This window comes from Lontra canadensis, unplaced genomic scaffold, assembly GCF_010015895.1.
Source record: "Lontra canadensis isolate GAN:19392208 unplaced genomic scaffold, GSC_riverotter_1.0 scaffold94, whole genome shotgun sequence".
Classification (NCBI taxonomy): Eukaryota; Metazoa; Chordata; class Mammalia; order Carnivora; family Mustelidae; genus Lontra; species Lontra canadensis.
Genome location: NW_022631088.1, coordinates 2,238,261 through 2,264,347, shown reverse-complemented (window position 1 = coordinate 2,264,347; position 26,087 = coordinate 2,238,261). Strand labels below are relative to the sequence as shown.

At 44.4% G+C, this 26,087-nt stretch overlaps 2 protein-coding genes across 2 annotated transcripts in view; one reads left to right on the top strand and one right to left on the bottom strand.

The window, feature by feature from the left end:
• KIF7 (kinesin family member 7) overlaps positions 1-1,945 on the top strand; it is a 30,806-nt gene extending 28,861 nt beyond the window's left edge. Inside the window, exon 20 of the mRNA XM_032836766.1 lies at positions 1,935-1,945. The gene's annotated coding sequence lies outside the window, so the exon portion shown is untranslated. The remainder of the gene's footprint in view (positions 1-1,934) is intronic.
• TICRR (TOPBP1 interacting checkpoint and replication regulator) overlaps positions 1-26,087 on the bottom strand; it is a 42,300-nt gene that overhangs the window by 1,083 nt on the left and 15,130 nt on the right. The window contains exons 6-20 of the mRNA XM_032836765.1: positions 25,907-26,046; positions 24,945-25,163; positions 22,224-22,375; positions 21,039-21,136; positions 20,583-20,676; positions 20,409-20,488; positions 20,002-20,241; positions 19,420-19,516; positions 17,680-17,734; positions 15,757-15,903; positions 6,818-6,908; positions 5,685-5,746; positions 4,512-4,646; positions 3,766-3,923; positions 36-2,142 (exon numbers count right to left, since the gene is read on the bottom strand). Coding sequence (XP_032692656.1) covers positions 36-2,142; positions 3,766-3,923; positions 4,512-4,646; positions 5,685-5,746; positions 6,818-6,908; positions 15,757-15,903; positions 17,680-17,734; positions 19,420-19,516; positions 20,002-20,241; positions 20,409-20,488; positions 20,583-20,676; positions 21,039-21,136; positions 22,224-22,375; positions 24,945-25,163; positions 25,907-26,046 — 3,875 coding nt within the window. The remainder of the gene's footprint in view (positions 1-35; positions 2,143-3,765; positions 3,924-4,511; positions 4,647-5,684; positions 5,747-6,817; positions 6,909-15,756; positions 15,904-17,679; positions 17,735-19,419; positions 19,517-20,001; positions 20,242-20,408; positions 20,489-20,582; positions 20,677-21,038; positions 21,137-22,223; positions 22,376-24,944; positions 25,164-25,906; positions 26,047-26,087) is intronic.

The window sequence follows — 26,087 nt, the reverse complement described above, 5'->3', positions numbered from 1 at the left end:
CACCGCCAGCCGCAACCCCACGGACGCAGACTCACCTGGAAGGAACACCTCGTCGTCGCCCGCGGAGGGCAGGTGCCACCCACTCGCACGCGGAGACGGCTCCCTGCTCCCGCTAAGCTCTGCGTCTCCTCTCGGCTCCTCACACGCTCTCTTGGCGGGACCCTCCGCTTCCTCCTTGGCAGGAAGGAGCCTCTTCCTGGAACCCAACCCGAACTGTCCCCAGGAGGCTTCCTCAGCCTGAGGCGCACAGTCCCTGGGAGGTGACTGGTCTGGCAGCCGGCACACCCCCTCAAGCTCAAAATCCCCCAAGAGGGGAGTCCTGCTGCCGCCGAGTTCAAGGCCTCCTCGCTCCCTTCTCTCCGGCTCGAGCAGGGACACGCCTGCAAGAAGGTCAGTGCCGCCGCCCACCGCCCTCTTCCTCCGCGGCCAGTCTTTAATGGTGTCGGGAGTGGTCTTCCCGCTGTGCTTGGGGGACGGGGTCCAGGGAACACCGACGTCTGTTTGAAACGGAGAGGGGGTGCTAGAGGGGCAGCGGGTGGGGGTACAGGACTGGCAGATGTAGGTCTGTCCCCCGCTCTTGCCGGGGGTGCTGTGTGAGGGGCGAAGGCAGGGGGGCGACACGTAGGTGGCTTCAGGTTTCCCCGAGGCCTTGGTGGCCCCAGGCATGCTGAGTGCAGGGAGGGCACTCTCCTCTCCCAGGGATGTCCCCTCCTGTCTCAGAGGCTCGGCTTCGGCTAGGGAGCTGGGGTCTATCTTTTTAATGCGCAGCTTGGGCAGGCCGGAAGCTTGCATCTCCAGCTCCACCTCGTAGGCCCGGGGGCTGCCAGAGGCTCGGGAGGGCCGAGTCGGAGACTGCGGGTTCTCCAGCTGCGCGGCGGCCCGGCGCTGCCTTCTGTCCGCGGTGCAGCGCAGGGCATAGGATGGGGCCAGGGGAGAGTCGGGCCGGCGGGAAGCAGGGGATGCAGCACTCCCGGGGTTGGCCGGAGAAGGCTTCTCCCGGGCCACCACTGTCCTTGACGCGTCACCTTCTTCCGCGGGCATGACGTGACCTGGCGTGCCGTCGCTGCCGTGGCGCTCCGCCTGGTCCAGGAGAGTGAGGTCATCTGTGTCACTCGCGACAAGAGGAGAGGACATACGCCAGTCACTCCCGCAGCCAGTCCCAGAATAACTGTGTCTTTCCGGGGAAGGCTGAGGAGAGAGGGTCACTTCCTTCTGGTTCTTTCTAGCGTCTGTGAGGGCAGCTGGGTTGCCAGCTGTGGGAACTCTAGGCATAGCGGAGGTGCTCGGGTCCAGGTTGGGGATCTCTCTGTGCCTTTTTCCAATTTTGGAAGGGGGCCGAGGGGGCACGGGGTCAGACTGGGTTATCTGAGAGATTCGGGGGGGAGTGGAAGGAACAGGACAGGAGAGAGACAAGGCTCCAGTGGGTGCTTTCAGGGGCTCTTCCCAGTCCAGTTCTTCAGGAGGAGGAGAGTCTATCGAAAATTCCCGAAATGGACTCTTAGAAATCTCACCTAAAGGAGAGGTCAAAGGTTTTTCTAGAGAAAGAGCTGGGGGAGAAATCAGATTGGTGCTCCTCGGTGTCTTGGAGACTGAGAAGGCTTCATCCTTCCATTTCTGCACAAGTGCCTCTGCCTGAGGAGGACTGTCCCCAGGGACACTGGGACGATAGTGTGTTGGCTCCAGAGCGCCTTCCCGTAGCCCCCCCGAGGCTGCTGCTCTGGGAGGCGTGGTCAGTGCAGACCCGACGGGAGTCAGACTCTCACTCCTGATCAGGGCTTCCGGGCCAGAGGGGCTCTCGGGACTGGAAGTCAGTGAAGGTGGCCAAGGAGAACTCAGAAATCTAGGTGACTGACCACTTGGCCTTTTGGGAGTTCTTGGTGTCTTCTTTTCAAGAGGAGAGGTTCCTCCTTTTGCCAGGGAGTGTCCTTTCCGAGGAGTGACTCTGGGTTGAGATGGTGAGCCCCAGCCATGTGAGGAGTCTTTTAAGGACTCCTTAAAAATGACCTGTTTGGCAGGAGTCACCTCCGTCAGGGGCTTCTGCCGACTTTCAGGGGAGCACAGCGGCATTCGTGGCGAATGAGGGAACCTCCTTGGTGTAGCTTTAGAACAGCTTGGAGATTTCTGGTTCCTCTTCTTAGGAGTCTATAAAGAGATGCTTATTTCAGTGCTTAAATACCATAATAACCTGTACTCTCTGTCGAGTATTTTAGTCCTCTCTAAAACAGAAAGGCAGATGGGAGATATCTGGGCAGCCGACAGAATGACCCTAAGCTGGCTTTCCAACAGTGACACGTTTCCGCTTCCAGCCATGACCCAGATTTCACTTGGCTACTTTTTCTAGCACCAAACACTGAGTCTAATCTTGGGTCTGGGACAAAAAAAGTTTTCATCACGTGCACAGGCCAGCTAAACCAGGCTTTGCCTCTAACAACGTATCCCTCCACCGCTCACAGATACCTTTCTCTTCAAGGAGACAGCTCCTTCTGATCTCTGACTTGGTCTCCCTCTGCTGTTCATCTGCGTTCAACATGTGCCCGCCACGCTCCCACTATGTGCCAGGCCCCATGCGGGTGTGTGACGGAGGGTGGAGCGTCCAATATACAGACATAAGGTACAGACAACATCTCAGGGAGGAGACTCTCCCTCCCTCCCTGCAAAATGCAGTGACACACTCCGACAGGTAGAGGAGATCAGACACCTATTGTTTCTACCTTATCTGATTATCTCAAGGGAATCCTGGTCGACTGGGCATTTCACGTTCAATTGAGGCACAGCCAGAGAAAACACGGTGTTGCCAGTGCACAGACAGGGCCGTGCATGGGACAGTGTGGGGGCACAAGAGCGGGCCGGCTGTCTAACCCAGCTCGCAGGAAAGGGGGACAGGAACAGGGAGTCAGGTCTTTAAGAATGGGTGTCAGAGGTAGAGGCCAAAGGTGGGGAAGTGGGGAAGAGGGAACTCTTGTGCCTTTGCTCTATAGTCGTCTGTGCCTACAGTCAACAGCAGCAGCTACGTGCACTCTGATGTTGCCGGGAAAGTGGATTATTGGGGGCGGGCGGTGTGCAGTGGCAGCCCACAGAGGCCCATGCTTGTCTGGGGAGGACTGAACCTGGCCCTAGAGATCAGTGATCTTCAGACCCATCCCCAGAACTTTGTCCTCCCCCAACCTCTAAGCAGTTTATTGGGTTTCCAAACAACTATTTTTTTAACACGAGGGTTCCATTTTAGGAAAACCTAGAAAACCCTGCTTGAACAAAGAATGGTAGAGCTTTAAGCATAGTGATGCAGTGTGAAAGATCACTCTGGCCTCTGGGGGCAGGATGGACATGAGAGGGAAAAGAAATGCAGGCAGGAGCTGCACAGGAGGGAGAAGAGGGAATGAATTATGAAATTCAGTCTGTAAATAAAAGTGGCAGGACTGACTGGCTCTGTCCCGGAAGAGGGAGCAGTCCAGAGTGACTAGATTAGAAGGGCACTGTAAGGGAAACAGAGGACTGACCCCTGCACATTTCAGAAAGATATATACGTAGCGTATAATAAAAATGGTGGGTGACCCCAACAACAGCCTCAGCCGGACTGCTGCCTCACATCCCCACGTACCCAGTGATCATTCATCTGGATCAACCCCACCACCCCTAAAGAGCGAGTAGTAGTGAAGGATCACCTGCTTACTTGTTCATCCCTGACAGACTCAGTGGGTTTTCTGGGCCATGTCTCTGTTTTCCCCTCAAGACCACACTTTTTTAAACATTGAAGAAATGTTATACCTGATAAGCTCTGGGTATCTCAGAGCCCAGTGGGTTTCTTGAAGATCTCTGAATTCGAGTTGAACCCTTCTCTGAGGGACTGACCATCTCGGACAATGCCCCGAAAAGCAGCCTTTTGGGAGAACGAATACTTTGGTTTGGAGAATTTTCTCTTTGGCCTGCAAGTCAAAAACAGTGAGTCTTTCTCAGCTCCTGCCTTCCCGATACTAATAGAACAGCCAGTCCATACAAGATGACAGTTTGACAATGTTTTAGAGCAAGTGGGAGTGGGGAGGGATCCCACCTAGTTAAATGCCAGCAACTAGTTATGGCTGCCATCTTGAATTTTAATAAGCTGGCATATGAACTTCAGCCCTTATATGTTAGGCAAGTAAAACTATTTGTAAATATAAAAGCACATGACTGAGGTTCCAGACTAATGGATAAAAGCATGAAGGCCAAACTTGTATCACCTTCTAGCTAGGACATCTGAGTGTAGAATGTGAGCACAGGTGGAAATAATGGGTAATTCCTGTTGAATGGATAATTACTCCGTGAGGATAGTGTGGATGACCAGCTGTAATAACCCAGAGGGAGGACACTGTTAACGAAGGTCCTGGATTGTTCGTCACCCTGAACCTCTCATGGACATACCTATTCCACTGCTCCAGCGTCAAGCAAGAAAATGTCAAATTTTGTACTTTTCCCAAAAACACTTCCTGCCAAGTAGGCCTAGACTTCTGAAGGCAGATGAACAAGTATCTTACCTGACTTTTCTTGCTGGAAGGAACGAACTCTTTGCACACTTCGAGACTTTGGCTGAGATCCAGAATAGAAGGAACCAGAATTTGTCCTGCTGAATGACAACTGTTTGATTCGAGGACTTCGTCTCAAGCTTATTTCTGCAAAACCAGAATCCCAGTTAGTATCCAGGGAGAAATGCAAGCTTTTTACATTTTCCCACGTATGAAATGGATAAAATTTATGTAATACCACATACAAGATGGAAATTTGACAAAGATGGAGACTTCTGAAGTGTCATAACAAAGCTACAAAGGGTATGATATATGGCCCCAAATGGTACCAAAAAAAACCATTGAGCCACTAGACTGTCACCCTCACAAGTCTCAACTGCCAGCCTTTAACCACAATGTTGGGTGGGGGAGAAAAAAAAAAGCTTTGTATAGTGTGACTTTTGTAAAAAATTTTTAAAATTTAAAAATTGCAGTTTTCTTACTTATGTTACATACATTTGTACAGAAATGGCACCTGTAAGAGTATTATTAAAACTAAAATGTTAAACATATTTCTAAGTGGTGGGATTATGAAGTGATTGTTAAAATTTTGCTTCTGTTTTCTGATTTTTATACAATAAGCAAATTACTTGAATCATTAAAAAAGGTTTTTTTAGGAAACCCCTGCATCACTTTTTTTTTTTTATTTTTAAAGATCTTATTTCTAAGTAATCTCTACACCCAACACGGGGCTCGAACTCACAATTCCGAGATCAAGAGCCGCACACTCTGCCCACGGAGCCAGCCAGGTGACTGCACATGCACTTTTAAAATAAACCACAGGTCTTTGTATTACACAGTGGTTGGCCTGTATCCTGAATTCCGTTTCTACTGTGGAAAAAGATTTCTCCAGGAGTCCCCTTGGTAAATTCTGTGTAAGAGACCATTTACTAATAAATATTTACTGATCTATACTGTGGACTCAGAGCTGTCACAACATCTGTAAAATATCTTGGGATATGCTAAGCGACAGACAACTCAAGTACAGAAAGGTTTTCACAGAAACTAGTTGAAATGCAACACAGAAGAGGGGCTCCTGGGTAGTTCAGCTGGTTAGGCATCTGACTCTTGATTTCAGCTCGGGTCTTGATCTCAGGGTCGTGAGTTCAAGCCCCGTGTGCAACGCAAAACAAATGGAGGCAATACCGTCTGCTCCTTTTTCTGGGGACTCTTCAACAACTTCAATATCAGGACCAGGGTCAGACGACCTTAAGGAGTAACAAGTGTAAGGGTTATTCAGTGTCCCTCGTTATCAACTCATGCTCAATGCACTTTAGAGACCCAGCCTCTCACCTCACACAGCAGCAAAGACCACAGGGTTTGATACCGCCAGTATCAGCATGCTCGCACACTATACCGTCCATTGTAAAATGTTTAGGACGCTTTTTTGGAAAGCAGTTTTACAATATATAAAAACTAATTAGAAATATGTATGCCTTCTAACCCACCAATTTCACCTCTTGCAATTCGTCCTACAGATTTTTACGCAAGTGTGTTAAATCTGTACACAAGTAATGTCTAGACAAAGCCTTGCCGGGGCTCCCCATTGTTCCTGTGAAGGGCAGCTAAAAACCCAGGATGTTATACATAAAATGAACTACAGACTAAAAGGTGGTGAAAAGAGGCAGACTGCCTCAAGATCCCAGGAGAGACAGGACAGTGAGCTCCTGGAGTTACCTTTTTGCTTCATAGCTCCCAGACTGGGTGCTGGGGGGACAGACAATCCAAATACATCGACAGGTACAAACACTGCCCTTCAAGCCAGTTCTCGCAGCTAAAGAAGCAGGAAAGGGGCAGCCTAGCAGGACGAACTTTCAGACACTAACTGCCATGGAAAACTGTGGCCCAATAACACCCACAGGCCAAGTTGAGATCCTAGACTTCCAGCCTTGCCCAGCAGCCATGACTCCCTCCATCCAATGATGAGTGGTTTTAAAAATGTTGAATATGTACTTGATGGAAGGCTGCTAAGCGCACGGGCATGTAAGCGCATGCGCACGCGCACACACACACACACCCCCCCCCACACACAGATGAACTATGGACACATGCAACACTACAGATAAATCTCTAATTATGCCAAGTGAAAGAAGGAAAAGTACATTCTGTGTGGTTCTCCAGCCCTCAAAGAATTTACAGAGTGCTCAACACTCTTTGGTTATAAGCAAGTCAGTTAAGACGTGAGTCACAGGAGGCTTGTAGAGATGGACAACATGCCCACAAGACCATTAGCAAGGCCGAGGCGGTGCACAAAGCAGCTGGACAAGGCTATTACTCACCTGCCCTTGATTTGTCTATGAAGGAGCCTTCTGGACACTTGCTTATGTATGGGAGTCTCAGCCACGCTCCTCGTCAGCAGTCTGTGATAACCTAAGATATAAACAGCACAAATGTCATTTAACCTTATCAAAAAGCAGCAGCAAGCCCCAGGGGAACAGTTTGAACTTAGGTATGGCTTACTACTCATGCCGGAGTGGTTTTTGTTTGCACTTAATGGTTTCTGAGCTAATGTCTGACCAACCACAGGACTCGATTTAACATGATACAACAGTTTATCAGCATTACAGACTAAATAATAAGCCAATGTAAAATACTATAAAATTCTTCTCTAATAAGCAATCCTGAAAAACAAAGCAAAACATTCATTAGAGCTAATACATTCACTCATCAGTGGTTCTTATATTTATAATTAAATGAACTAAAGTATGCAAAAATGCTGATATGCCACACAGCTTTAAGGTATTTAATAATAAGATCCAGCCAGCTGGCATAAATTTCCGCAGTAAAGTATACAACTAAGCTGCTCATGGGAGGTCGAGTTTAAAGGGAGTTAAAAGTGGCTAGGAAATGGGATGCCTGGGTGGCTCAGTCAGTTGAGCATCTGCCTTCGGCTCAGGTCATGATCCTAGGGTCCTGGGATCAAGTCCCATATCGGGCCTCTTGCTCAGCGGGGAGCCCGCTTCTCCCTCTGCCTGCCCCTCCCCTGCTTATGCGCTCTCCCTGTCCCTTTGACAAAAATCTTAAAAAAAAAAAAAAAAAAAAAAAAAAAAGATTTTCTCTCTCTCCCTTAAAAAGAAAAAAAGTGACTAGGAAGAGAAGGGATATCAGCTGGAATGTGGCATAAGGACCTCTAGAAATAACTCTCCTCCATAAAAGGAATGAGAACACTGGGCAAAAATGGGCAAAATCAGTTTTAGAACACTGGAAATTAACCAGTTTATAACAATCCGCGGAGTATTTGTGCAAGAAGAAACACTGAATCCTAGTAACAGCAAGCTTCACAGAATTTTATCCTGCCTGGGTCCTGACCCCCCTCTCCCCTGCCCTTAGCCTTGAGAACCAACAGTCTGCAACCCGCCTGCAAACCAACAGCGCGGGGGCCTGTGAGTGGGCTGAAGGAGACAGAGGCTCCTCCAAAGTGCCACTCCCAGCTGTCATCATCTGACCTGTCTGGCAGCTTCCTGCAAAGCCACATGCACAAGGGTGGTCTCTGTTGGACCTTGGAACTCAGCGAGTGCAAACCACCCCTGTCCAGGGAGCACAGACTGAAACCAATTGGCAGTGACCGTAAACGTTACAGCTACCGGAGGGAGTGGTAACAGCGGGGGCCAACATGCTCACCAGGAGTTTAAAAGGGAACACTGGGGAAGGAGACATCTACAGGGGCCTTTGCAAACCTCCAACATACTCCTGGGAACCTCAAATTCCATGCAATGTAGGGGCGTGTGCGTGCCCTGGAGAAACCTCTGAGGCCTGAGCTGGCAACCGTGACTAACCTCGAGGCCTCCAGCACTCAGCCAGGCGGCTTACATTTCTCTCTTAGGGCTTGAGCCCAGGCACCTAGGACCCTCGGCAAAGGCTGAGAAACTTACTGGTTCCAGGCACTGAAGGAAATCGGTCCGATCACCAAGCAGGACCACTAAGCTAACTGAGCAGACGTCAGCGGCCACACAGGACAGAATACAGGCTTTAAAGAATTAGTTCAGGAAAGTCACCCAGCAAACAATGGCACCAACGGTAACAACCAACCCTGGCTGGGAGGGGCAGGTCTGTCAGAACTGCCTTGTTATGTCCAGTTGTCAATAAAACATGAGACATGCAATAAGCAAGAGAGTTTGGTTCAGGTGCAGGGAAAAAGATAAACCAGTCAGTGGCAGCAGTCCCTAAGGAATTCCAAACAGTGGATTTGTTAGACCAAGACTCTGAATTAGCTGAAATATGTTCAAGGACCTAAAAACACCACATTCAAAGAACCAAAGGGAAGTAGGAGACTGAGGACTTGCCCCAAAGACAGCATCAATAAAAAGACAGAAATCCTAAAAAAAAGAAACAAGCAGAAATTGTAAAGCTGAGAAATGAAAATATCAGAATGGCTTAGCCAAAGATATGAGATAGGAGAAGAGTCAACAAATTTGAAGGTGGCTTAATTTAGATTATCCAGTCTGAGGGGCAGAAAAAGGATGAGAAGAAACCGTCTCAGACACTGTCAAGTGCAACATCCACATAAGAGGAATCCCAAGAGAAGAGAGAGAAGCACAAAGAACATCTGAAGAAATATGGGCTGAAAACTTCCCAACTTTGATGAAAAATATTACACATCCATGAACCTCACTAACCCAAGTAGGATAAAGTCAAAGAGAGCCACACTTAACAAATCCTAATCAAACTGTCAGAAGTCAGAGAGAGGGTCTTGAAAGGAGCCCAAGATCAGGGAGTTCCTCAAGTACAAAGGAACCTCTAGAGGGGCTACAGCTGGTTTCTTACCAGAAAGGAAGGACAAAAACACTGTGATGATGTACTCAAGGGGCTGAAAAGACTTAGCCAAGAATTCTCTATCCCGCAAAATTTTTGTTCAAAATGAAGGCACATTCCCAGATTAAAACAAACTGCCCCCCAAAAAACACAATTTTTAAGTTGAAGAGAATTTTTAAGTTGAAGACCTGCCCCACTAGAGGGAGTCCTTTAGACTGAAAGGGCACTCAAGGGGAGAGGAATCTGTGGGAAGAATTAGCACCAATGAAGGAACTACATAAAAAAATAATATAATGCACAACACAAAAGCATTTTTTGTTTGTAACTGTTTTTCTCCTAGGAGTTAAAAGATAAAGTAATAATTATAAATTGGTGTCGATGGGGAGCCTGGGTGGCTCAGTCAGTTAGGTGTCCGACTCTGGATTGCGGCTCGGGTCTCAATCCCAGGGTCCTGAGTTTGAGCCCTGTGTTGGGACACCACACCGGGCTGTGGGGCCTACTTTAAAAAAATAAATACAAATGAAAAATAAATTGGTGTTGATGGGCATACAACGTACAAAGATGTAATGTGTATGACAGTATAGCACGAAGGAGGGAGTAGGAAACAGAACTGAATTTATAGGGGCAAAGTCTTAGAATGCTAATGAAATCAAACTGGTATTAATCTGAATGAGGCTGTTATAAGATATTAATCATAATCGGGCAACAGGGGTGATGTTCCACAAATTAGTGCCATAGAAGCTCTTGGGGTTGGTCTCTCCACCAAAAACAACTAGTAAGCTGGGGGGGATATGATCAGAATCAAGTATTTTGGAACTATGGAACCCGACTGGACACTGGTAACAATAAGGGAAATGCTTTATATGAAAGGGAGATGCTGATTTTCAGGAAGGGAATGCCATGCATGGATAGCTATGATCTCCTTTCCTCAGCCCTGCTGCAGTGGTGGGGAGAGGCCCACATTCTGGGAGCAGCTGGCTGGTGGCAGAGCAGACAGACAGTGGGGACTCTGTCCTCCAAACCTGGGGTTGTGTGCTTAGTGGACTTCTGAGTGCAGACAACTGCCTTGGTTTTGGACCTCTCAGGATGCAGCAGCTTCCCTCAATGCACCCTGGGAAGATTTTTTTTTAATTTTTTTTTTTTAAGATTTTATTTATTTATTTGACAGACAGAGATCACAAGCAGGCAGAGAGGTAGGCAGAGAGGGAGGGGGAAGCAGGCTCCCTGCTGAGCAGAGAGCCCAATGTGGGGCTCGATCCCAGGACCCTGAGATCACAACCTGAGCTGAAGGCAGAGGCTTTAACCCACTGAGCCACCCAGGTGCCCCTACCCTGGGAAGATTTTTAAGATTTTTGAGAGAGACACTCAAGTGGATTTCATGTGGAGCACAGAGGCCGACTCAGGGCTCCGTCTCACAACCCTGAGATCAAGAGTCAGATGTTTAGCCAGCCGAGCTACCCAGGCACCTCATCCCTGGGAAGATTTAAAGAGACAAAAATACCTTCTTGTTTTTCCCTTTTTGGAGTCAGACATTTAAGGAAATCTTTGTCAGGTCACTGACTAACCACAGGTAGAAACTTCCGTGACCACACACAACATGGAATAATATAAGCCTTACAAAAAGTTTGGAAAACAGAGCTGATGCCCTCAATATGTCAAAAAAAAAAAACGTTAAGGACATCAAATCAAGTTTGTTTTTTTCTTTTCTTAAAGATTTTATTTACTTATTTGTCAAAGAGAGAGACACGCGCAGAGAGAGCACAAACAGGGGGAGAGGCAGGCAGAGGGAGAAGCAGGCTCCCTGCTGAGCAAGAAGCCAATGAGGGACTCGATCCCAGGGTCCTGGGATCATGGCCTGAGCTGAAGGCAGACGCTTAACCAACTAAGCCACCCAGGCATCCCCAAATCAAGTTTTCTAAATATGCTTAATGAGCTCAAGAAAATAATGAAGTAGTAAATGAAATCAGGAAAACAATGTATGACAAAATGAAAATATCAATAAAGTAATAAAAATTATTAAAAGAGGGATGTCTGGGTGGCTCAGGTCATGATCCCAGAGTCCTAGGATCAATTTCCACATCGGGTTCCTTGCTCAGCAGGGAGCCTGCTGCTCCCCCTGGCTTATGCTCTTCACTGACAAATAAATAAAATCTTATTAAAAAAATTATTAAAAGAAACCAAATTCTCAAACTATTCCAAAAAATAAAACAGGAAGAAAATTTCTAAATTTATTCAACAAGGCCAGCATTATCCTGACACCAAAACCAAAGACACTACAGAAAACTACAGGCCAGAATCTCTGATGAACATAGAGGCAAAAATCCTCAACAAAATATTAGCAAACTGAATTCAAGAATATATTAAAAAATTATTCACCACAATCAAGTTGGATTTATTCCAAAGAAGCAAGGGTGATTCAATATTTGCTAATCAATGTGCTATCTCACAGGAACAAGAGAAAATACAAACCAAATGATCCTCCCAGTAGATACAGAAAAAGCATTTGACAAACTACAGCATCCACTTATGATAAAAACTCTCAACAAAATAGGTTTCGAGGGAACATACCTCAATGTAGTAAGGCCATAGATGAAAACCCCCCACGGCTAACCTCATACTCAATGGTGAAAAACAGAGCTTTTCCCCAAGTTCAAGAGTGTCTACTCTCAACTGCTTTTAGTCAACACAGTGCTGGAAATCCTAGCTGCAGCAGTCAGACAAGACATGAAAGGCATCCAAATTGGTAAGGAAGAAGTAAAACTGTCACTATTGGCAGATGACACAATACCATATAGAGAAAACCCTAAATATTCCATCAAAAAGCTACTAGAACTGATAAATAAATTCAGTAAAGTTGCAAGACATTAGTATGCAGAAATGTTACATTTCTACACACGAGTAATGAAGTAGCAGAAAGAAAAAGAAAACGGGAGCACCTCAGGGGTTCAGTCAGTTAAGCATCTGCCTTTGGCTCAAGTCCTGATCCCAGGGTCCTGGGATCAAGCCCTGCTTTGGGCTCCCAGCTCAGCAGGGAGCCTGCTTTTCCCTCTCCCTCTGCCCCTGCTCGTGGGCTCTCTCTCTCACTCAATCTCCCAAATAAATAAAAAAAATCTTAAAAAGTAAAAAAAATTAAAAAAAAAAAAAAAAGAAAAAAAGAAAAACAATCCCATTTGCAATTGTACCAAAAAGAATAAAATACCCAGGAATAAACTTAACCAAGGAGGTAAAAGACATGTATGATGAGTACTATAAAACACTGATGAAAAAAAATAGAAGATGGCACAAATAATTGGAAAGCTATACCACGCTCATGCATTGGAGGATTTAATATTGTTAAAATGTCCATAGTATTGGAGGATTTAATATTGTTAAAATGTCCATACCATCCAAAGCAACCTACACATTCAATACAATCTCTATCAAAATACCAATAGCATTTTTCACAGAACTAGAACAAATAATACTAAAATTTGTATGAAACCACGAAAGACCCCAATTAGCCAGAACAATCTTCTCAATTCCAGATTTCAAGAGCTACTACAAAGCTGTAGTCATCAAAACAGTATCGTACTAGCACAAAAACAGACATAGATCAATAGAACACAACAGAAAGCCCAGAAGTAAACCACCCTTATATGACCAATCTACAACATAGGAGGTAAGAATACGCAATGGCAAAAAGATAGTAACTTCAGCAAATGGTGCTGGGAAAACTGGACAGCTACATGCGAAAGAATGAAACTGAACCACTTTCTAACACCATACACAAAAATAAAATGTATTAGAGACCTAAATATACGACCTGAAACCATAAAAATCCTAGAAGAGAACACAGGCAGTAACTTCTTTGACACCAACCTTAGCAACTTCTTTTTTAAATATGTCTCCTCAGGCAAGGAAAATAAAAGCAAACAAATTGCTGGGACTACACCAAAATATAAAAGCTTCTGCAAAGCAAAGGAAAAAAGCGAAACGACCAGGCAACCTACTGAGTGGGAGAAGATATTTGCAAATGACATATGTCATCAGGGGTTACTATCCAAAATAAGAACTCAGGCAAGTCAATGCCAAAAAATAATCCAATCAAATGGGCAGAAGACCTAAAACAGACATTGTTTCAAACACATCCAGATGGCCAAGAGACACCTGAAGAGATGTTCAACGTCACTTATCATCAGGGAAATTAAAATCAAAACTACAGTGAGCTATCACATCACCCCTGTCAGAATGGCTAAAATCAACACCACAAGAAAACAACAAGTGGGGGCGCCTGGGTGGCTCAGTGGCTTAAAGCCTCTGCCTTCGGCTCAGGTCATGATCCCAGGGTCCTGGAATCGAGCCCCACTTCGGGCTCTCCGCTCAGGGGGGAGCCTGCTTCCCCCTCTCTCTCTGCCTGCCTCCGTCTACTTGTGATCTGTCAAATAAATAAACAAAATCTTAAAAAAAAAAAAAGGAAAAGAAAACAACAAGTGTTGGCGAGGATGTGGAAAAAATGGTAGCCCCAGGTTGGTGAAATACAGGCTAATGCAACCACTGGGGAAAACAGTATGAAGGTGCCTTAAAAAATTAAGATTAGAATGACCATATAATTCAGTAATTCCACTACTGGGTATTTACCCAAAGAAAATGAAACCACTAATTCGAAAAAATACAAGCTCCCCTATGTTTACTCCAGCTTTACAGAGAGCCAAGATGTGGAAGCCATCCAAGTGTCCGCTGACAGATGGAAAAAGCTGTGGTATATATGCAATAGAATATTACTCAATCATAAAAAAAGAATAAGATCTTGGTATCTGTGACGACATCAATGGTCTTGGAGGGCATTTTGCTAAGTGAAGTAAGTCAGAGAAAGATGAATACCATATGGTTTCATTTACATGTTGAATCTAAAAAAACAAAACAAAAAATCCCAGACTCTTAAATACATGGAACTGGTAGTTGTCTGAGGGGAGGTGGGTGAGGGATGGGTGAAATAGATAAAGGAAATTAATTTTCTTTTTTTTCCCCAAAGATTTTATTTATTTGACAGAGATCACAAGCAGGCAGAGAGGTAGGCAGAGGGAGAGGGAGAAGCAGGCTTCTCGCTGAGCAGAGAGCCCGATGTGGGGCTCGATCCCAGGACCCCGGGATCATGACCTGAGCCGCAGGCAGACGCTTAATGACTGAGCCACCCAGGAACCCCGGGAATTAATTTTCAATTATAAAATAAACAGATCAAACAGATGAATAGTAATGCACTCCACCCAGCAAAAGCTGAATGCACGTTATTCTCAAGCGTACACAGAACGTTTTCCATTAACAGAACAGATGGTAGAGCATAAAATGAGTCTCAGTAAACAAGATTAAAATACAAGGTTTGTTTTCCAGCCACAATGGAATGATATTAAAAATTAACAACAACAGGGGCACCTGGGTGGCTCAGTGGGTTAAGCCTCTGCCTTCGGCTCAGTCATAATCCCAGGGTCCTGGGATCGAGCCCTGCATCAGGCTCTCTGCTCAGCGGGAAGCCTGCTTCCTCCTCTCTCTCTGTCTGCCTCTCTGACTACTTGTGATCTCTGTCAAATAAATAAATAAAATCTTAAAAAAAAAAAAATTAACAGCAGCAGGAAATTTGGGAAACTCACAAGTACAGGGAGGTTAACATATTCTTAAATAACCAATGGGTCAAAGAAGAAATCACAAGGGAAATCAGAAAATATTTTGAGATAATGAAAACAAAATACACCCAGACTTAGAGGATACAGTTAAAGAAGTGCTTCGAAGGGAATTTGCACCTGTAACGCCTGTATTAAAAAAAAAAGAAAGATCTCAAATCAATAACCTAAATTTAACCTTAAAAGTTCAAAAAGATCAAACTAACACCAAAGCAAATAGAAGGAAGGAAATGATAAAGACTGCGTAGGAAACCAATGAAATCAAGAATTAAAAACAACATTTAAAAAAAAAATCAATTAAAACCAAAAGTTAGTTCTTTGAAAAGATCATTAAATTGACAAGCCTTTAACTAGACTGACCAAGAAGAGAGAAAACCCAGCCTCCCACTGGGAAAGTCAGGTGAAAGGGAGTGACCGATAATGGAATGTGGTTTCTTTCTAGAGTGATTAAAAACGATCCGCAATTCATGATGATGGTTGCATAACTTTGGGACGCTAACCAACACAGGTGAATCATATTTAATTACTAAAAGAACAAAAAAAGCAAAAACCAAAACAAACAAAAACCTCTAAAAGATCTGAAAACAACTGGTCACTATCCTTCCTTTCTTTTTCATTGGTTTTGTAAACTAGATGCTTGTCTGTGGGGCGGACTGGGCAGACACGCAGGCTTGGAGGGAGAGAGCCCCCAAGGGGAAGACTGATGGTAACCACAGAGAGGAAAAGAGAAGATCAGTGAGCTTCTCCAAGAGTTGGGAGGCTGCTTTGGATACAAGAGCCCCCCTTCTCTTGGCTACCCTAAAATATAGTACCTTTGGTCCTTTTGCCGTTGTCAAGTTTACACTCCAGACCCTCCACTGCGGACACGGAGTGGCTTCTAGGCAACCCCCGCTTTGCCGATCTCTTTGAAGGAGAAATCATTTCCTGGTTGAAGAGATTTCTTCGAACTTTGGTCACTTCTGAAAGCATCGAAAAAAAGAAAAGAAAAGCAACATTTACTAATATTCACATTTACTAATAGATTTCCTTAAATACTATACTCACATGATGCAAACTATTACCCTTACAAATTCAGTTTATTTATTTATTTGTTCATTTGTCAGAGATCGCACAAGCAGGGCAAGCAGCAGGTGCAGGGAGAAGCAGGCTCCCAGCTGAGCAGAGAGCCTGATGCAGGACTGGATCCCAGGACCTTTGGATCATGACCTGAGCCGAAGGCAGACGCTTAATCGACTGAGCCACCCGGGTGTCCCACAAATTCCGTTTAAATCCAACTTTTCAGGAACGTGAGGAAGGCCCACATCACTTAGAGGCTGTCCTCATTGTAAAATGGACACAATTCTTAAGAGGCTGGCTCAGGTAGATCAGAGTCCTTTTACTATATGCCATTACTGCGATGATTTTCCTCGCTTTGGACCTTTTTACTCCTTTGTATTCCGCTCAGCTCCAAGGAGAGGAACTGTTCCTTTCAATTCCACAAATCTCTCTCTTCTTCTTCTTCTATTTTATGAATTTGCTGGATTATGCTCTTCCTGACTCTAGGACATGAGAATTTTGTGACCACTCAGATTCCAAAGTTAGGAGAAACAGCTCCCAAGTCAGAAACTACCTGACAAAGCTAGCAGGATGGCATCTGAGTCTGAAGCAAGATGTCCCATAGGCGGCTACTCAAAAACTCATGAAGGATAAACTCCTCTTAGAGCAGGTCATTTAAATAAAAACCAGGGGAACCTGGGTGGCTCCGTGGGTTAAACCTCCGCCTTTGGTTCAGGTCATGATCTCAGGGTCCTGGGATCGAGCCCCATATCGGGCTCTCTGCTCAGCGGGGAGCCTGCTTCCCCTCTAGCTCTCTGCCTGCCTCTGTGGCTACTTGTGATCTCTGTCAAATTTAAAAAACAAACAAACAAAAATCTTAAAAAAAATAAATACAAACCAAATTAACCCTACCCACAAGCTGGGAGGAGCCCTGCCTGATATTTACCCACTGGTGAGCAACATTACAATTAAGGACACCAAAAACACCCAAGTTTCAAAAAAAAATACCTGAAATGGATTTAGGACCTGATGGCCAAGTTTGATTTGTTCCTTTGTTTTACCGAGGTTTTAAAAGTTTAATAGTGACAGAAAGCTTCGAAGAATAACACATTACACATAGACTCAACACTAAAATTCATCAGCCATCAAAATTTGATTTTCCCCCTGCACCTCTCTATGTTTACACAATTTTTCCCTCACCGAAGTTGCACAGTAAGGTGAGGACATCCCAACCCTTTAGTTCCCTGCACTTCAGCGCACACCTCCCAAGATCAAGGGCAGGGCACCGGGCATACTATCCATCCTCCCATTTCTCTCGTGGTCTCAGCAATATCCCTTACCACACCCCCCACACCGGCCCATGAAAGTTACGATGGAAGCAGGGATCACGTGGTACTCTCTGTGGTCACGTTAAGTGCTTTCACCCAAACCAGTTTATCACCGCTTCTTTTCCTTCTTGTGGCTTTCACAGTAATGGTGTTTTTAAGGAAGATTTCCGACTAGTGATTTTGCAGAATGCAGTATTTTGAGAGCATGTGAATACCTTATTCTCCTAGCATCGGGCATTTGGACATATTTCATTAAGCAATGATTATACAAAATTCTCATTTACAACTGTATGCAGTTGCTAAAATACATGCCATTAAACTGAGTTTGTCATGCTAGTGAATAAATGTGTGCACTGCGAGAGCCTGGCGTACCTTGTACTGGATCTTTCAGCGGAAGTGGAGGCTGCTGAAGAGGACAGGAGCTCTCCTGGAAGAGGAGGAAACCGACGTTCATTTAAAAGAATAAAAATTCCACGTGAAATCCTCTGACCCTTGCAGTTCCACTCGTAGGAATCCCTAACAGGAATACTTATAAAATGCACAAAAACAGATATAGGTTCTAAGGACACGGAAGCCTGCATTATAATACAAAATAAGAAACATCCTCAATATCCATAGTGAGGGGCGCTTGGCTGGCTCAGTGGGTTAAGCGTCTGCCTTCGGCTCAGGTCATGATCCCAGGGTCCTGGGATCGAGTTCCACATCGGGCTCCCTGCCCAGCGGGAAGCCTGCCTCTCCCTCTGCCTCTGCCTACTACTCCCCTGTCCAATCTCTCTGACAAATAAATAAATAAAACTTAAAAAAATATATATCCATAGAGTGAAACAAATTTTGATACATCCATCCAAAGCAGACATTAAAATATCAGAAAGACCTCTAGAATAGAGAAGGAAGGAAGACCCCTCTGTACGTACACAGAAAACAAGCCCATGATGGGGAAAAGGAAAAAAACAAACAGAACGAGTACAACAGGTATGTACGACTGTTTGTAATGTGTGTGTGTGTGTGTGTGTGTGTGTGTGTGTGTAACAGATAATGAAGACGTCTTTGATGTGTGCTATTGGTATATAGAGAAAAGGGCCTGGAACAGCCACAGCAAAGAGTCATCCAGGATTCCTTCTGAAGAATGGACGGAGGAGGGGCGACTGAGTGGCTCAGTCGATGAGCACCAGACCCTTGATTTCGGCTCAAGCCACTTTCTGAGGGTTTTGAGATTCTCAGGGTTGTGAGATTGGGCCCCTGCGGCAGGCTCCGCACTCAGCGGAATCTGCTCAAGATTCTCTCTCACCCGCTCCAATCTCCCCCCAGAAAATAAATAAAATCTTAAATTAAAAAAAATAATAATAATGGAGAAGAGACTCTTAAGGGTAAAGCCATATAAACTAGAGGATGACTACACGCTTCAGGGCTTCACTGCATTAATCTATTCACTATTCGATAGTCTAAAAATCTACAAGCATCTAAACAATTGTTTTTAAAGCTTTTCTTTCCAATTATGCCAATATATTTTTTAAAAAATGAACTACCACATACAGGCTGACTTAAGGAGTGCTAGAAGGACTGCAAATCATTATAACATCTAGAGAGAAAGAAGGTCTGACACCTTTGTTGCCGTCCACTTCTGGATTTTCTCTGATTTCTGATCTGGATTCCAAGGTACACAAGATTTGCATCTTTTTTCAAGGCATACTGAGGATGTGAACACCACTTTTTTTTTTTTAATAATTTTTAAAAAGATTTTTATTTATTTATTTGATAGAGATCACAAGTAGGCAGAGAGGCAGGCAGAGAGAGAGGGAGAAGCAGGCTCCCCGCTGAGCAGAGAGCCCAATGCGGGGCTCCATTCCAGGACCCTAGGATCATGACCTGAGCCGAAGGCAGAGGCTTAACCCGCTGAGCCACCCAGGTGCCCCACGGGTAAAATGGTTTATCTTTAACAAATCTGTAGTTCTTCAGTTGTTGGATTCCAGTTGAATACTCATTCATAAAACCCTCTCGGGTCCCACTCCCTCAAAGTAGAGGCACTCCCCTGCGAGCTTATTTATTGTATCAACTCGTGCTAGAAGGAACGGATCTGGTGGCCTGATCTCCTGTCCCCTGGGAAAAACTTACATTTTTTGTAGCTCTCTTGGACGCTTTGGGGATCTCAATTTGTCGAAGATTCTGTGAAACCTCTGCAATGCTTTTATGCCTTATTAATGCATTTTTCCTTTTAAAAACAGAAACAAACAGCCATTACACATTGAACAGAGGTTATGAGTAAATTAGAAAAGAAGCAGAGTTGAAAATAATACACTAATTAATAAAAGTCAGTTATCTTGTCATTGGTCCGAATTTGTAGCAAAACACGGCAACCTCACAATTTCCAAAAGTTAACTACTATCAGTTCAACTAGTTACGAACAACAGGGAGCATCAAGGAAAACAAAGTCACCGAAGCCGGAAGCTTATCTCATAAAAGGCCCCTAGCTCCTGCAGACCCTATGTCGACAAACAAGGGCACTGTGGACTACGTTATCAATCCTGCATATTCCCTGGATAAAATACAGGATGCCAGATGTTGCATGTTAGGAATGCCTATAGATGGCTTCTGGGATTCAGACAGAAGGACAACTAGTAATTCAACAAATTCTATACCAAGACGACTGCCCTCTGTCTGACCTACAATAGAGCACGTAATTCCTTCTACTCCTACCTTCTTTTCTTAGCCGATCTGGTGCGAAGCTCTTCTAGCTGGTCAGACTCAGTGCCACCAGACACTGATCTATGAGCACTTGACGGAAGAGGCACAGAGAGAAGGGGTGACATGTTTTCTTGTGTCACGGAGTCGTCACTGAAAAAATCTAGAGGAAGGACACCAGCCAGCTTCTGAGGAATCATAAACCCCAGGCTGTCATAAAGATTTCCAAGTGTCTTCGGGATGGAGTCAATATACCTGCGGAAGAGATTGGTTAACTATGCGACGGTCACCATTCCGCCCTCTCTGTTCCGCCCCGCATCCAGCAGGACAGACAGTCCTTAGAATTCCCTAATTCTCACATAATACCAAGCACATGCAGTTTCTGGTAAGACAGTTCTAAAGTTAGTAGTCATCAAACTCACAATCCCAAGATTTCCTCCAGAAACTTTGCTAGGTATGCCGAATCCTCAGTCAAACACACGGTGCGCAGCAAGCCTGTCACCTGAAGAAGATAACCGAAAATGACCACGTGCTTCCTGCAGGGAAGCGGAGAGCCTTTCGGGCTCGTCTCCGGCGGTGCTGGGCTATATACTTGCCTCCTTCACCACCTGCTCCATCTCAGCGGTGCTTTCGTGGACGGACGGGCACTGCAGACACAGCTCCAAACGAAGAAACACCTGAAGCTGGCACCTTGACAGAATGAAATACTTGGGTCATATCCATCCTGAGTGCCATTTAACTACACGCTCCCTCCTTAAGCAAAGATCCGTTTACAGAAGAACTGACAACCGAAAAGGAAAAGAGACACTGCTTTTAAATAGGGTAGCTCGGACTGCGCATCACAACGTTGCGGAGAATAAGCCTCTAGGAGCAACTGGCAATCTAGTTTGTATTTATTAATCAGTCATCAATCCATTTTAAGTGGATCCAAGCAAATCTTGGAGCTGTTCTGGAGTGATATAAATAAATAAATAAATAAATAAATAAATAGCCAACCACACACACACACACACACACACACATAAAGTAAATATATCAAGGTAGTTACTTACTCTCTGACTTTATCTTCATCCAGTTTTTCCCCTAGATTCTGTCGAAGACTTTTGCTAGTTTTTAAGAGGCTATTTTTCACTTGATTCACACAGTTCATCTGAAAATACAAAATTATTACATAGGAGACTACTGAGTTACATATTATTTCTAATTTATTTCACAGCTGATTAACGTCCTAAGAAGGGAAGTACATTCCCTTACAAACTGCCCCCTTATTTCATCTGAATGAAAAACAGTGAAATGAATGTGTGGGCGCCCGGGTGGCTCAGTCGGTTGAGTGTCATCTTGGTTTCAGCTTAAGTCATGATCAAGTGGGATCCAGTGGGATCAAGCCCCCCACTGGACTCTGTGCTTGACGCAGTCTCCTTGAGATTCCCTCTCTCTCCCTCTGCTTACATGTTCTATTTTAAATAAAATCTTAAAAAAAAAAATGTTCTTTCTCCTTATCTTCAAAAGTAACATGGTAAAAAGTATTTGAGAGCAGGGGGACATGGATACAAGCCTCCATATCTGACCTTTTTAAAAAAAAAAAAAAAGATTCCTTAGGGGTGGAGGGGTGCCTGGCTGGCTCAGTCAGTACAGCATCTAACTCTTGATCTCAGGGTTATGAGTTCAAGCTCCACGTTGGGCGTGGAGCCTACAATCAATCAACCAAATTAAATAAATACATACCTACATATATAAATAAGGACCATAAGCAACTCCTGTCCACTTGAGAGGAGCCTGGCTTTCACCACTAACCATGAATAAAGACAATGACAGCATGGTCTAAACCAGTGGTTGGCAACACTCCCTGTGCATAAGAATCATCTAGCAAGCTTTTTATAAGTACACATACCCAGGAACAAGCCTCAGTTGGTCTTGAGGAAGCCAGGCATCAGCATTTTTAAAAAAATGTTCCGAGTGAATCTGGGTAAGAACCACCAGCTTAATTCATGCAGCTAACGTGCAGTTCAGGACAGAGATTTCATTAGAAAAGAAGTATGTGTAATTTCCACTACCCTCACTTGGCCTATTTCCTGGGTTTCTGCCTAACCAGTTCACCATGTCCACCTTCCAAGGTCTGGAATTATGTTCACCCCCTTGCTTATCTTACTTGTGAATCACACACCATGGAACAGTCATTTCCCAACATATATGGCCAAACCTGCCAACAAGCATCCAACCACCCCATACTCTCTTACTTCTAATTCCTTGGTGCCTTTGGATTTTAGGAATGCTTTAATGGTTGAGATCATATTCTGAGCGCATGAATGCAACGTGTTTTCTCCTGTGGCCACAGTCTTTTGGTAATTTTCATGTATGTAAGACAGGAGCTCCTCTTCTGTTTTAAAATCTATGAAAAAAAAATCAAATTGATCATCACCCTTAGCTGAAGTCATTGTATTAAGTCAGTGGTCTACTGGGAATTTTTGCCTCCCAGGGGATATGTGACTGTGTTTGGGTTGCCAGTCCGGTGGGGATCTAGTGGGCAGAGGCCAGGGATGCTGCTAAAAATCCCACAGCACAAAGGACAGCCCCTCCAAGAGATTATCCCACCCAAAATGTCAGTAGTGTAGAGGATTAGAAACTGCAGAGATGGTCATTTTAAGGCTTTGCAAATCCAATATGCATGTTATAAATTTAAGGATAACCATTATGGAAAAAACAAAAAACAAAAAACAAAAAACTATAGGGGTGCCTGGCTGGCTCAGTCAGTGGAGCATGTTTAACTCTAGATCTCAGGGTTGTGAGTTCGAGCCCCACGTTGGGTATAGAGACTACTTAAAAATAAAATCTTAAAAAAGCAAAACAGGGGCACCTGGCTAGCTCAGTTGTTAAGCTCAGGTCATGATCCTGGCTGGAGTCCTGGGATTGAACCCCACAGCAGGCTCCCTGCTCAGCAGGGAGCCTGCTTCTCCCTCTCCCACTACCCCTGCTTGTGTTCCCCTTTCTCACTGTCTCTTCTTTCTCTGTCAAATAAATAAATAAAATCTAAAAAAAAAAACCAAAAAAACAAAAAAAGCAAAACCAAACAAAACTATATAACCTCCAAACCTAGCAGAAAGGAAAAAGAGGAATAAATAGAACTTGATTAATCTCAAAGTCTGCTAGCAAGGAAAAAATAAAAACTATAGAAAGCACAAAATAAGACACTAAAAAACTTCCAAGCTTATCAGTAATTATAAATATTTATTTTACAAATGTGCTTGCTGAGTAAAAGAAACTATCAGATTGGATTAAAAAATTCCCTCACATTACAGATGTCAGAAAATATTTAGAATTAAGTATCAATAAAAACAGAATATGACAAACATGTATAATGCAGTTAAACTTAAAGGAAAATTCATAGTCTTAAATAATCCCTTAAAGAAAAAAAAATAGGGGCACCTGGGTGGCTCAGTAAGTTAACTGTCTGCCTTTGGCTCTGGTCCTGGGATCAAGCCCCATATTGGGCTCCCTGCTCAGCAGGAAGCGTTTTCTCCCTCTGCCCTTCCCCCTGTTCATGTTCATGCTCTCTCTCTGCACCCCCCAAAATAAATAAAATCTTTTTAAAAATAAATAAATAAATAAAAACCAGGGGCACCTGGGTGGCTCAGTGGGTTAAGCCTCTGCCTCTGGCTTAGGTCATGATCTCAGGGTCCTGGGATCGAGCCCCGAATCAGGCTCTTTGCTCAGCAGAGAACCTGCTTCCCCCTCTCTCTCTGCCTGCTGCTCTGCCTACTTGTGATCTCTCTCTTTGTGTCAAATAAATAAATAAAATCTTAAAAAATAATAATAATAATAATAAAATAAAGATACCCATTTGTTCCCACACCATTTGTTGAAAAGATTATCCTTTGCCCACTGAATTACTGGTGTACCTTTGTCAAAAAGCTGTGTGCCACTGTCGGGCAGGTCTATCTCTGCTCAGAATCTAGTCCAGAAACTGTTAATAGCACATGGTCTTGAATGCTGTTAATTTTGCTCTCTCCTGAATGAACCATCCACATTCTTGAATACTTTTACTAGCTCATTAAAGACATTCTGTCTCATTCAGACTGATAATCATCTATGAATCTAACATTCCACAGGCCAAAAAAAAAAAAAAATCCTTCAAGGAGCAGAATTTATTTATTTATTCCAGAATTCTCAAAAGAACTCAAAGGTGACATCATGCAGTTATTGCCCGAAGTCCCTAAACTATCTTTACAGCTTTCCCATAGGACTGGCTCTAAATGTGCCCTGAGAAGGAGAAACCTACTGCAATTCTATCCCTTCTATAGAAAAGAAAGAAAGAATGGCAAAATTAGTATTACTGGACGAAATTCTTCTGCCCAACTCTGAAAGACCTCAATGCTCTAGATCGCTCCCAAAGCTTTCCCCTTCCCTTTTTTCCTCCATGCAGAAAGCTTCTTTAACCACTTGTATGGCTGTGCCATGGCCCTTCTTGTGACTTTGCTTAGGCCAGTCCCCCATCTAGCATGCCCTCTCTTAACCGTGCTGCCCTCTCAACTATGCTCGCCCCTCAGCATCCAGCCTGGGCTCCCCCTGGCTCCCGAGAAGCCTCCTCAGCCTATTCCAGCCCAAGGCTGCCCTTCCCGTTCTCCGCTCCTCACATGTCTTTAGTTCCCTGATGAGCAAGTCCTTCCTGTTGGAGACTCCTGGCTCTCCTGTGTATTAGGCTGCCTTAGTTCATTGTGTATTTTATATATGTGTGTGTGCGTCTGCATATATGAGCTATTATCGTCTTTGAGGTTGCATCACAATCTGAGACCAGGACGTGATCTTTTTATTGTGTTCCCCATAACACACTTTGAGGAATGCAGCCGATGTCTGATAAATGTTCGTTAATTGAGGGATAGAATTAAAACTTATAAGAATCTGAGGGTATGAAAGAGTCAACCTGGCCTTAGACACCAAAAGGCTATGGAACTGAGGGATACCTTTAGGGTTAGAGCTTCGTAGTGTCCTTCCTCGGTTTTCCCATTTATCTGCTGTCCTCCCACTGGCCGCCTTTGGGACGCCCTTCTCCCCGGCCGCCTCTGGACCACCGTCGGGACACAGCTTCTGCGCCTTCACGTTCAGCCTCGCCACGTTCAGCATCTTCAGGGAGCGACACATGGTGCTCATCTTCCGCCGCACGGGAGTCCGAGGGACCCCTCCTTCCCAGACAACAGCGTGCAGAGAAAAGGAAAATAGCTTTCACTTCTGGCGATTTAGGAACCACTTTAAGATGAAGCATTCTGTGAGAGAGTAGGAAGCGTAGCCCTTCGGGGGTTTGTGCATCTCTCTGTGCCTCCAGCCCGGAGTAGAGAGAGAGCTCTTCTTTAAACTGAAGTTTAGGAATGAAACATTGCAACAGGACGCGAGGATTTTTAGTAAGGCCAATGCCAGACCCATTTGGTGTTCCCCGATGGTCAGAGTTGCGACGTAACTCTCCTGAAAGCTACTCTCTCCCACTTTTTGGTACAGTAACTTGTTCCTGACAACTTATTCTAAGGAAGGCACTCAAAGAATAAATCACCTGCATCATGTACACTCTAGTATTTATAATGATGAAAACTGAAAATCTCTTGGACAACGTAAGATTTTTGTAAATTTTGTGAAGCGATGAGGGAGAACAGTAACTGAAAAGGCAAGGAAGCAGATAGGTATTTATAAGAAGCACGCAAAGCTGGATTTGTATTTCTGTCCTAAGAATGGAAACGGTTTATTAAGAAAGTAGGATTGTGGGCGATTTTTAAACATCGCTTTTGTAATTAATGTCATCTTTTTCAAATTTGAAATAGAAGAACCTGTCCTTCTCTCATTCAGTTACCATTTCAACCTCATTTCAGGGAAAGCTAATCTTTTAAAACACACACGCTCAAACAAGGCTGCCTCAAGAAACAGTTGACGTGCTTACGTTTCTTTTTGCTGTCTTCCTGATTGGACACAGCGGATTCTTCCCGAGACTTCCTCTGGTAGAGCTTGGACAGGCAACACGTTAACTCGCTTTCAGTTTTGGAAGACTCTTCCTTATCAGATGAGGCAGCCTGTAATAACCTGTGAACAAAGCAAGAGGTCTAGGATAAAGCTGAAATTCT